Source organism: Zalophus californianus, chromosome 6 (assembly GCF_009762305.2).
Source record: "Zalophus californianus isolate mZalCal1 chromosome 6, mZalCal1.pri.v2, whole genome shotgun sequence".
Taxonomy (NCBI): Eukaryota; Metazoa; Chordata; class Mammalia; order Carnivora; family Otariidae; genus Zalophus; species Zalophus californianus.
In genome coordinates this window covers 121450739-121464010 of record NC_045600.1, presented here as the reverse complement: position 1 = coordinate 121464010, position 13272 = coordinate 121450739, and the positions used below count along the sequence as shown (strand labels likewise).

The 13272-nt window shown below is 43.5% G+C and overlaps 1 protein-coding gene across 1 annotated transcript in view; it reads right to left on the bottom strand.

Moving 5' to 3' along the window:
• Positions 1-13272, bottom strand: part of ATP10A (ATPase phospholipid transporting 10A (putative)) — a 205873-nt gene that overhangs the window by 115530 nt on the left and 77071 nt on the right. Inside the window, 1 exon segment of the mRNA XM_027571792.2 lies at positions 2928-3132. Coding sequence (XP_027427593.1) covers positions 2928-3132 — 205 coding nt within the window.

The following is a 13272-nucleotide window of genomic DNA, read 5'->3' as shown; positions in this document are numbered from 1 at the left end:
ACATAGCACTGTGTATTTGACAGGACCTAGTTCTTCACGTTTCTGAGATACACTAGCTGACTCCATTCTATGAAAACCCACTTAAATACTGAGAACTAAAATGTTCTTGGCATTGTAACGCTGTAGTCAGAACTCTGATTTTCCAATTGTCAGGCTTTTAATTTTTTTTAATTTTTAAAAAAAATTTTAATTTTTGTTTTATCTTAATTAATTAATTTTAATTCCAGCATAATTAACATAGTGTGCGATATTAGTTTTCCAAATGTCAGGCTTTTAAATGTCAGAAACTTCCTGTCTTTAGTCTCCATGGGGCAGTTCTTACATTTCAGAATAATGATGTATGAATGGGAAGTCAGCTACCAGAAAAATATCTTTGGACATTCAAAGAAAAAGGAAAATAAAAGAAAAAGTGAAAAAATATTCCAATAATAGGGACAATGTGCATGCATACTGAAGAATTTGGGTGCTGATAAAGAAACTTTTATTTTAAATCAGAATTGCTTTGATTGTTAATTTTGGCTATTTTGACTAAATTATAGCTCAACTCCATTTACTTCCTCAGGCATTCACCGGACCCGGGGGAGGGTGATATAGGATGTGTCTATCTGTAACCATCCTTGAATAAACATCCAACTTACAAACAGCTCACTGAGATAAAGCACTACCAAGCTTTGAAATGTTCAATTGTTTTTTGGGATAAAAGTAAGTGGAGGAGGTTTTTATAGATATTACCAGGTTCAGCAACTGAATAAAATTAGAAGATGTGAAATGTGGAAGTTATTCTTGAGGGTTGGTCAAGGAGATACACCTGTGTGGTTTTCCCCACACCACCATCCCAAACATGTACACCCTGTTCTCCAGTTTTCAAATTTTCATCCACTAGAGATTCCTATGTATTCACTCATGGTACAGTCATCTTCCATGCACACTGGCCACCCTCCAGGAGGGTAACAGTCTAGCCTGTGCAGCCACTGCCGCCTCATAACCCCATGCGTGCTCAGATGACAAGAACTGAGCAGGCCATGCAGCCGCCATACTGATTTCAAGCTTAGTCCACACACTGATTTGTGCCCTGGAATTCTGGGTTCTAGTCTAGGAGACTGGGGCAGGCGTGGTGGAGAAAACCTGGAAGTGAGGCCAGCCTTAGGAGAACAGGGGACCAGGGGGCAGGAGTGGAAGGTATTCCCCCATTTATTGCCAAACCCTGGAGCACAATCAATGCAGACGTTGGAAACCCCTAAATTCCACCAGCTCTCCGGATCTGGGATGACAACAGCACCCCATTTTAAAAGATTGCTATTTTTAATATTTATGTCAGCTCTGTGTCATTCCAAGAAAGATTTGAGGCAGCTCAGAAAAAAAACACTTGGCACAAAAGAAGCCTTAAAAAAAAGTAAACGCGTAGTCACTACAGTTAACAATACTGCACTGTATATTTGGAAGTTGGTGAAAGTTCTCATCACAAGAAAACAAAATTGTAGCCGTGTGTGGTGATGGATGTTAACTAGAATTACTGTGGTGATCATTTCATAATGTGAATAAATACTGAATCCTTACATTGTACACTTAAAACTAATATAATATTGTATGTCTATTACATCTCAACTTTTTAAAAAGAGTGAATGAGGAACTTGTGGTGGAAATAAATGGGGGAAGATGCTGGTAATGACATCCAAGTGCACTGTAGGTTGGAGAAGTGTCAGGCTCAGAAGTCCCCACCAGCCACGGCAAAGTGGGGAGCCCCAGCTTGTGGAACTCTAGCTAAAAGTGTGTAGAGGCACCTTTGGTTGTCACAGTGACCAAGGGGGAAATCACACGTTCACTCATGAGTTCCAGCCCCAAATGAATCCTGTGCAATAAACACTCCACCCAAAATACTGACAGTGCTCATGATGAGATCCATAAGCTATAAAACAAGCCAACCGCTCCAAAGAAGCCTGCCTGGTCTTGATTCCAGGGCTGGTTCTCCTATGGGAGCTCATGGAGAGGTCTCAGTGACAGAGGAAGAAAATCCCCAGTGTATGACCTTGATTGACACATCTTATGTGACAGAGGAAGAGACTCCTCAGTGGCATCTTTTCTGAAATGCAGGAGCTCATTTCCTTGGGCACTTCTTAAAGCCTCCTTCAGTATAGGCTGATGGCAAGACTCCCAAGCATGATTGAGACAGGCAGCCTGGGACAGAGCAGGTGTCAGGAGAATAGGGCTCAGGCTAGCCGAACTCCCTTCCAGACACTTCCTGATCCCTGACAACTCATGCTACTTTCATTTCACCTGGAGTTTGACCCCTTCATCCTCTACACAGACATGCAGGGACAACTGTGAACAGAAGGTTAGAAACCCCTGACAGGATTTGAATTTTATGGCCACAAGGCTGTTGGTGAGTGCCGGGAGTCAGACCCCACACTTCCCTTCCTACTTCTCACTCAGCATCAACTGTACATCTTCAAGCTGTGGCTGAGGCTCTCTAAAGCAGAATTCAGATACAGAAGATCTGATGCCAAACTCAGAAACACCCTTGAGGAGAAAATATTCCAGAGCTACACTCTCAGAATAGGGCATTACTTCTGTTGTGTTGCCATTTAGCAAACCAGAACAACAACTGGATAAATGTCAGGAGTCAGTTGGTCATAAATATTCTTTGTAATTTTAAATACTGTTTTGAGAAACTCAGAAATGTACAGTGGAAATCAGAATTATAAACACTGGGTCCTGTTCCCACAGCCATAGGCTGGTCATGGGCTCAGGAGGGTCAGGGATCCTCTCAGACCCTCAGTTCCACACCTATCTACTAGGAAAAGTGGCCTGGCCTGATGATGTGGTGGGGGTGGGGGTGGGGTGCAGGTGCTCTGACGCTCAAAGGACCAGCAAGGGAGGTACCATATGGACTGGTGCCCAGGATACCCTGGAAGTATCAGGTCACTTACGAGCTCTGAGAAGCCACGGACCACCTGCCTTCGCTTCAGGTTGGTCTCTCCATCCAGGTTGGCAGTCTCGATGTGGCACAGTCCATCCGGGTCACTGGAGGAGAGCAGCAGGATGTCCGCAGGGATGATCTCATTGCATCGGAGACGCACAAAATCTCCCACTCGGATTTCTTTCCAGAATCGATTCACATACTGCTTCTCCTCCCTGGTAAAGAAACTGCCATTAATAAGACTGGCAGAAGGTTGATCATACCTGAATCTGTGTGATGGGCACATGCAGCTCATTTAACAAATATTTCTATGTTCCAGTATGTTAAAAAATTTCCTATTATTTATTTTTATTATTTTTTTTCAGTACGTGCCCTCTTTAATACCCATCACCAGGCTAACCCATCCCCCCACCCTCTCCCCTCTAGAACCCTCAGTTTGTTTCTCAGAGTCCATAGTCTCTCATGGTTCATCTCCCCTCTGATTCCCCCCCTTCATTTTTCCCTTCCTGCTATCTTCTTTTTTTTTTTTTAACATATAATGTATTATTTGTTTCAGAAGTACAGGACTGGAATAAAAAGTATTTAAAAAGGATATTCATAAAGGCCACATATACTGTGACTCCATTTATATGAAACATTCAGAATACGCAAATCCATGGACATAGAAGGTAGATTAGTGGTTGCCAGTGACGAGGAGGAAGGGAAATGGGGAGAAACTGTTTATTGGGTACAGGTTTCCATTTGATTAAAACGTTCTGGGACTAGGTAGTGATGCCTCTCCTTGCATGAGCTCCCAGAGAATCTGAATTCAGGCATCAGGTCCAGATCTCAAGGTGGACCAAGCCAGTTGCATCTAAATGACTTCTGAACTTTGAGAGAAGTATTGAGAGTTTTACACATCTATTTAATTCCACACTGTGGATTTGAGGACACCCAAGGCAAACTTCCAGGAGCTCCTAGCCATCAGCTGCCCCAGATGGGAAGAAAGAAGTATCCCCTTCCATTTTAAGTCTCTGTTTTCTTGTTCTTCTAATTCAAGATCCACCAAGCCAATTATGTGCAAAGCACAGTTTGGCCACCATAAGACCAACAAAGATAAATTAGGTACAGCTCTGTACTCAAAAATATTGCAAGGCAAGCCCAAACCACTGGATAGCAACCCTTGGGGACTGTATAATCAAGCCCCCATTGTGAGCAAATGTATTCTTCCGGGGCCAACGCAATGCTCCCTACAAGGCCAGGGTGTTCTTCAAGACTGCTTCAACAGCTGTGATAAGGTCCCATCAGCCTCCAGCTCGAGGTCAGCTGGCCCTGAGATAAAGCACAGAATTGTCACTCAATCACCTGAGCCTCCTGCTGGCTCCATGTCAGTCTGACCTCTTCCCTATGGACAGAAAGCCTTGATGTGTGATAGATGAAACAACATTTAAAAATGTTCCCATTTCCTTTTAAAGGTCAAACCTTGACTTTATGGATCATTGCAAGCATTAGCTCCGTCTCTCTTCTTATCATGACCAGTTGCTGAGTCCCCACAGAAAGTACAGAGAAATCCGAAAGAGCCCATTCTCTTCCAGAAGAAAGTTCCCAAAAGCTAAGTCACCATTTAGTCACTGAGGAGGGCAGGATGCACCCTGAGAGTGAGGTGGACAGGCTTTGTTGTCCAACTCCTGGGAGTTGCCAGGAGACTGGTGGTCCCAGACTTCCCCTGGGACAGGCACAGGAAGGTGATAACAAGAAGAGGAGCAGAACTGTCTGTGTTCAGTTTATCTTAACTACATTCCATTTATAGAACTCATCGAACATAAAGTCAGTTTCCTTCTGCCTTGGAATCTTAAAACATTAGCTTGCCCATTCCATCCAAGCGCTGTTTTTAAAAAAGAAACTTACTTTGGTGGAGGCCTTGAGCCTCAAAGGAGACTCCCCCACAGCACCCCCTGTAGCCCCCAGTGTGCCTGCAGACTGCAAGCACTGGGTCAGGAGATCTCTGCTGACAGTCCTGGTGAGAGGACCCATGTGAGCCACAAGAAGCAAAGGAAGAAGGAGCAGAGTGGCTCCAAGATGCCTGAAAGAGTGCTGGCTTCTGTGAAAAGGCCCTGCAGCTCACAGGAATTCCTGCAGCAGGCTGGGTCCTTGAAAACCCAAACCTGGGCGTTATTTGTGGAAGAAGAGAAGCGGGATGGAACACCTTCGACACCTCAACGGACCAAAGATTTCCCCATCAAAGCCCCACACTCCCATCGGTGATTTCCAGCTGGAGCACCCAAGCTGAGTGTGGACCCTACACCAACCTCTGCAATGTCCCTGCCTACTTTTCTCTTTTTTTTTATAATATTATATATTAAATATATCATATATACTTTACATATGCCATATTATATATTCACATATATATTTTTATATAATATATATTACATATGACACATACATTATATATGTGTGTGTATATATATATATACTTTTTCTCATAAGGAGGGTATAACACTTATTTTTTCCCAGCAACTGTACTTGGACATAGGGTCTTAAGTAGGAAATGAGGTCACAGGGTGTGGTGCTAATCCAGTATGACTGATGTTCTTATAAGAAGAGACACCAGGGATGTGTGCACACAGAGGAAAGACCATGTGTGGTCACAGAGAGAAGGCAACCATCTGCAAGCCAAAGAGAAAGGCCTCAAGAGAAACCAATCCTGCCAACACCTTGATCTTGGACTTCAGACTCCAAAACTGAGAGACAATCGACTTGTTTAAGGCACTTGGTCTGTGGTGCTTTGTTACGGCTGCCTGAGCAGATGAACACCTAGTAACCACAATTCCCATGACTCCTGCTAGAAGGACCGGCTCCCAGGCTGCCGCGACAGAGAAAGAGAGGCAGCGGCAGAAGCAGGAAGTGGAGGGCATTGCACCGGGTGATTTATCCACAGGCATGTGTCCCACGCTCCCTCACACATCTGTGCACAGGACAATACTGCAGAGAAGACAGAAACAAATCTCTCTGACACAATACTATGTAACACTGGCCTCCTAATAACAGGCAAACAATTCAGAACTGCCTTCTATTTCCTCGGGTCAGTGTGGACACAGTTCAGGGTGGGCAGGATGTGCGACCCTCCTCTCCTTGGCAAAAATCTCAGGATTTTCACACTGCCCCATGGCCTCCCTGCCAACTCTAACCCCAACCAGGCAGAAGCCTGCCTCCTCCAGGAACCTAGGACTCTCCTGAGACACACGGCTTGTGTTTTCTTACAGTGGCAAGGTTTGAAATCACCACGTCCACAATACTCTGGATTCCTTCACAGCAATTAGGAAGTAGCACTATTTAGTTTGCCACACAATACTCCTCCTAAGGACAGGTGCCGGCCACCCCATGTGGCAGGAGGATTCTGAGGTGGCCCCAAGATCCCCAGCTCAGTCCTCGTGTACACACCACCATCAGCCCCCGAGTGAGGTAGGGACTGTGAATGTGGTGGAAATCACTCCTGCTGACATAACTAGGGTGACCAATCAGTAGACTATGAGCCAGTCAACAGAGAAACCATCTAAGTGGGCCTGACAGAGCCACAGGAGTCCCATAAATCTGGGCCTAAGGCCACAGGCAGGAAGTCAAATGCTGGAAATGGCCACACGGTCAGAGCTGAGAGCATGGGGTCTCATTCTTAACCACTGGAGCTGAATTACACCAAGAACCTAAAAGAGCCTGGAAGAGGACCCAAGCCTCAAACAAGACCACAGCCCCAGCCAACACCTCAACTGTAGCCTGGTGAGACCTTAGGCAGAGGACCCAGCCAACCCACACCTGGACTCCTGACACCCAGAAACTAAGTTAATGCATCTGCATTCTTTTTTTGACAAACAAAATCCTATTAGTTTCAGTGTACATCACGGTGATTCAGTATCTTTATACATTACAAAATGATCCCCATGATAAGTATAATTACCATCTGTCACCATAGAAAGTTATTACAATATTATTGACTATATTCCCTATGCTGTACATTACATCCCTGTGACCTATTTGTTTTATAACAGGAAGTTTGTACCTCCTAATCCCCTTCACAGATTTTGCCCTGCCACCCAACCCCGCCCCACTCTAGTAACCAACGGTTGATTCTCTGTAACTATGAATTGGTTTCTGTTTTGTTTTGTTTGTTCATTTGTTTTGTTCTTTAGATTCCACATACTAAGTGAGATCATACAGTATTTGTCTTTCTCTGACTTATTCACTTAGCATAATACCCTCTCGGTCCATCCATATTGTTGCAACATTGTTTTAAGTTGCTGAGTTTGCAGGGATTTGTTGCAGAGCAATAAAAAATTAATACGCACCATTCCAGGCAGCTCAATCTTCTACAGTGTGTAACAAACTAAAGATTCTACAGGCAGTTACCGGCAGTTTTATAATCGGCATACTTAAGGAAAAACTACCTCACAAGAAAAGAATGCAGAGCAAGACCGGTTAAAATCCAAACGCCCACAAAGTGAAAGCCCATCAGAGGTTATTCATACCCAGGGGAAACCCTGGGGCTCCTGGGTGGCTCAGCTGGTTGAGCACCTGACTCTCGATTTTGGCTCAGCGGTCCTCAGACGAATCAAGCCCCATACTATCAGGCTCTGTGCTCAGCAGGTTATCTGCTTGAGATTTTTCTCTCTCCTTCTGCCCCTCCCCCTGCTCTTTCGCACTCGCTCTCTAAAATAAATAAATAAAATCTTTAAAATGGGGGGAAACCCTGAAAATGTGCAGTCTTGAAATAGTGGCTATGTTATAAATAATTACAAACATGGTGCCTGATTGCTCCACAGGAATGACAACTGGCTCTTCCAGTTAGCTGCAAATCCCTGCTAATTCCTGAAAGATCTCACCTCCTCAAGAGTGTTGAACCAAGATTTCAAAGGTCATGAGTGAAAAAAACTGTGATTCTTTTGAAATGCAGGCAAAAAAAGAGGAGAGTAGAGTGCTAAAGATGTCTTATATTTATATTTAAAAGAAGCATGTATGAAGTCATAGGCAAAAGTGAGTCTTTTCTTAAAAAGCCCTCGTACTGTTTTGTTTTGTTTTGTTTTTTTCTGCACCAACCACCTCACTTTGGGGCCTGCTGTTTCCTCAGCTGAACAGTGAGAACGTTAAATTGATGATTTTGAAAATCTGTTCTGAGGCTAATGTGAGCCTTCTGAGATTAATAGATTTCCTCTTCTGGGAAAATCTATTACTAACATTTTATAATTAGTCATGCTGAGCTTTGCAGTTCTCATCTGAGCCTTTTTTTGTTCAAAACAACACAATGCAGGAGTGAAAGAATAAGGAAACAGGATGACGAGTAACCAATTTTATTTAAAGACAAGCAGTAAATAAAATTTAAAGATCCCTTAATTCATCATTTTTGGTTATTTAATGTTTAGGCTGAGTTAACCTATTTATTTGTACTAGTTACGTTTCTAAGTTTCTTTAGTAAACAATTCCCTAAGAGGAGGTAGCTGACTTACAGAATTTACAGGAATTACTTTAATTAGTTGAAAGCATGTTTTCCCTGGAGATCACGTAGCTCTTCTTCATGAATCCAGGGTTCAAGATACACTGCTCTGAAATGTCTTGCTAATGTTCCATTTTGAAAGGCATCAGAATCTTCACCCATTGCAGCCTCACTGACCCCTGACCCCTTTTGGTGTCTCTGCCATGGTTCAGGGTTTTCAACAATGTATTTGTAAATCTCTCCAATGTAATGAAGGTGGATCTACTTCATAAGACCAAACTTAGATAAAGTTAAGAAAAAAAGGCATTGGCAGAAAATGAGGGAATCATACTTTCATCTTTAATGCACTGTTTTCCAGTAGACTTGCATTTAGATTATTGGCTATAATTTTCCCTAACAGGAGCATTTTTTTTAAGGTAACAACAGATTCCGAATTTGCCACAACCAGGCAACATCCCTGGTGACCCACTGCCACTCCTTGTACAGGGACAGTCACAACAATGATTGGATCGTCACTGTCCCTGATCTCCACCCTGGTCTCTGAATTCCTGAATGAACTCGTTCTGTTTTTAAGAGTCTTCCCGGGCTGCAGAGAGAAGGAAACTCATTTCTGAGTAACACAAGTTACTCCTCTGGTGTAATATGACATGATCATTCAAGTTCTGTGACACTGTAATCAACAAAGAGTAGCAGCAGGTGTTTGCAGGACCACGCTGCTCCAAAACACCACAAGCCACATGCCTGCAGCTGCCCTCTGCCGGCTTCCAGGGCATCTTACAGTTGGAGACGCTTGCCTCTTCTATTTTTTGGTATTTGAGGAGATGAATGAAAAGTTCAAAATGCCTGTAACATGCATACACATTCGATTTTCTTACCCTTACATAATCTAACAACTTTCTATGGCCATATTTTATTGTATACTTTCCTATGTTGTAAAAATGTCAGCTTTAATTCAATGGCAAATTATTTTCACAACTACACATGGGAACCCCACTCCTGCCTTCCCACCATTCACCACACCCACACCCCGCTGGCATGCTGGATGGGGGCACACAGGGTAAGAGAGGCACATCTCACTTTCCTCCCTTGCTTTCTCCCCTCCTTTAAAAGTGTCTCTTCTAATAAGACCAATCAACAAAGGAACATCTTGGATGTGGATGAGTAAGAAAGAGAGGAAGAGAAAGAAGAGATGCAGGGTTAGGATTTTTTTTAAGGTTTGAGCACTACAATTTTTAAGTACAATTTAATGCTGAAAGGAAGAACACTTGTTTTGATTAGGTAATTGGGGACTGATTCCTAGAAGAGGGGACATCTGAATTTAGATCCTAAAGGATGAAAAGAAACTTTTTTTTCTTTTTTTAATTTTTAAAAAATATTTTATTTATTTGAGAGAGGAAAAGAGAGAGAGCACGAGTTGGAGGGATAGGCAGAAGGACAGGCAGACACCCCGCTGAGCGCAGAGCCTGCCATGGGGCTGACGGTGGGGTTGGAGCTGTGGTTGGAGACAGGGCTCAATCCCAGGACGGTGAGATCATGACCTGAGCCTAAGTCAGACACAAAGTAAATCAGTAAGAAATACAATTATCATATGATTTCACTCATATGTGGAATTTCAAAAACAAAACAGAGGATCATAGGAGAAGGAAGGAAAAATAAAACAAGACAAAATCCAAGAGGGAGACAAATCATAAGGGTCTCCTAATCATAGGAAACAAACTGAGAGTTGCTGGAGGGCAGGGGGTGAAGGGATGGGGTAACTGGGTGATGGGCGTTACGGAGGGCACATGATGTGCTGAGCACCGGGTATTATATAAGACTGATGGATCACTGAACTCTACCTCTGAAACTAATAATACACTATATGTCAATTAATTGAATTTAAATAAATAAACAAATACATGGGGGCCTGTGAGTATCTACATTCTCCAGCCCCAGTGGCTGGAATGTGGGTGCCACTGACCTTACCCAGGAGTGGGTCCACTGTGGGAAGGAACAGAGTCCAATTGTGATCTCTTCAAGGTGCTGATGGGGTATGTGGGTTGGGCTTGTAGGAGATGCCCACAGCTTTGAAGACAAAGGCAAATAAAGATAGGAATTTGGAGCTCATGGCATGGAGGTGATGAGTCCCCTACTGTGGGTGCCATCACTCAGATTACCAGAGATATCACCTTCTATTATCTTTTTTTATCTTCACCTTCTATTATCTTCATAGAAGGAAACAGTGATGAGGGCTAAAATTGGACTAGGGGACCATGAAGGGTAGGTAAATGATGAGGTAGGGAAGCCAGCAGGGGTAGCTGGGCAGGAGTCCAGAGTGCCATGCCTTCCACTGCCATATTTTCATTTATTTTTTTGAAAAGGCAACTTTTATGGCACACACCTGAAATGGCACACCCACTAAGATCAAAGGTCACCTTTCAAACATTCCTAGTATTTTGTCTCCCTTCAGACCTGTTCATCACTGAAACACATTTCAAGTCTTTCAGCCAACACCAGCTGGAGGTCTAGACACCAAACTCTGTCAGTATTGAGACATCATTATCTTAATAATAATAACAAAAGAACAATAAATACAGCTTCCCTCCACACCACTCATTATGAACTAGGCAATGTGCAGAGCATTTTATATCCTTCATGTTAGTGAGTCCTCACACAATCCTAACATTATATTCCCATTTACAAACATAGAAATAGAGGTGGCATGACCTGCCCAAAGTCACAAGCCAGGAAGACACACTAAGGACAAAAATCTGTCTGACTCCAGGGACCATGAAGCCTTCCAGCCATCTGGTTTTGAAAGCACATCTGATCTGGTGGCTTAAAGGAGGAACAATTAAAACTCCTAAAGGAGTTGTCTGGTGACAACTTTGCAAAATTCCAAGCCAAAAACTCTGTATTTTTTCCTTTTAAATTATGCAGCACAGAGACCGATGTGGTCTGAAAATAAAATACTGCTATGCTTGTATAAGGGTGGAAAGGCAGACAGTTCCAGACCTATGCAGGGTTTGACACAGACAGAATAACAAATCTCAGTCCATTTGCCTAAACTCCTGCCTATTTGCAAATGACCAGAGCAGCCACATCCAAGGTTAGAAGTCACCAAATTGTGGTCTCTGCTACAAACTGGGAAGTGAGCCCTAAATGGGCCTTGGCAGACTGGCAGATCATCACTAACTGAGACCACCTGTGGCCAAGAGCCTCTGAGCTTGGGCAACCTGAAGGACACCACCCACCCTGGGCCTCTGACTCTGGGGAGCCCCACTCTGGGACTGAAGGGCAGTTGGTGGGTTGTCACTGAGGCTGGAGAATAGTTTTTTCTCATGGCTTCGGAATGACCTGGCAGCACTGACAAGTGTTCCCAACTTGGGTCGGGCATACGTGGCACTGTGGGAGATAAGGCTATGGACCAAACTGCTCATTTTCAAATATAGCCGCTCCCCTACCACAGGCATCTGTGTAAAGCTGCCCCACCCTTTCTTGAAAACTCCCTCCCCCAGAGAATATTTACAAACAATTCTAAGCAGCTGGCTCTGGAATGATCAATAATGACTGATGATGGCTCACATCTGGCCAGCACTCCCACTGAGTGTTAGAAGCCCCAGCACAGGCACTTTCTTGCCAAGTTAATGACTCACCTTCTATTAAGAGGCACAAGGGAAGGAGAGGGCTTGGGGCACAGGAGCCTGAACTTCAGCACCTCAAGTGCATGGTCTATAAATGTGGGTCTGTCTTCCCATAGAAACTGTTCACACCTAACCCCCAGCAGCCTTCATTCTGGTCCCACAGGCTTCCTGCTCTCCAGGTGGGCATCAGACCGTCCCCAAGGACCTCCCAAATGAGCAAGGCCACAGTCTCTATTTTGACATCATTTTCCATTTTTGTGTGTGCATGATTTTTCCCCACTATTATTTTTGAAGCAAGTGTTTGATTTTGACTAATAAGATCAGAAATACTACAAATGAACAAGTTATACCTTACATTTAATTTGTGGTTTGGACTTAAAGCGAGAGCTGTTATTTTGTTTTCTTAACTTAGGAAAAGGGTATAATTATTCATAGCAGTTAAGTGAAATAGAACACCCAGATGGGTAGAGTCATATTGAAAATAAGATTACATGCTGAGCACCATTCTATACTATTTCACTGGCACAGAGCAATTAATCCCTGTAAAAAGAAAGTTCTTTTCCAAACATCAGATTGATTGTGGCCTGTCAGCTTGTCACATTTCCTGTTGATAAAACATCCCATGGAGAAGACAGGCATGTTGCAACTAAAGTTGTGTTTCATTTACTAAACCAACAAAAACAGAATTGGTAGAAATTTCTGGATGCTTTGTGTCTTACAGACAAGAGAGGTGAATGCATCATCTTCTCTCGAATAGTTCAAGGTTGAGCTAGGTTCAAAGGTAAAGTATCTAGAAAGATCCACAGAACACGTTTTTAAGAAAAAGGGAAGACCACGGAACAAACCTAACATGCCAACCAACTAGGCTGAGGCCTCCCCAGCCTGGGCAGGCTTCTTTAGAACTCCTGGGGCCCAGGAAAGGGAGAGCTACACAACACATTTTAAGCAAACAGAATGAAGGAGAAACCAGGATGCAGCGAGGCAAGCCCTAAATGGGAGGTTCATGGCAAGTGGTCCAAGAACCTCGTGGAATAATCATCAGTGCCAAGACCTGATGCCTTGGGGATAAGAAAATCCTTCATGGAATTTATTTTTCATACTGTGAACAAATGAAGGCGTGTGTGCAGAGCACAGAGAGAGAGAGACAAGGAAAATTCTCACGCACTTTAAAAAGATCCACTGAGACTCTAAAATTACCCCAAATTTAATAAACCCTCATTACACAACAGGTAGAGGTAGATCCCGGAATGAGAGACAGCGGCTTTCAA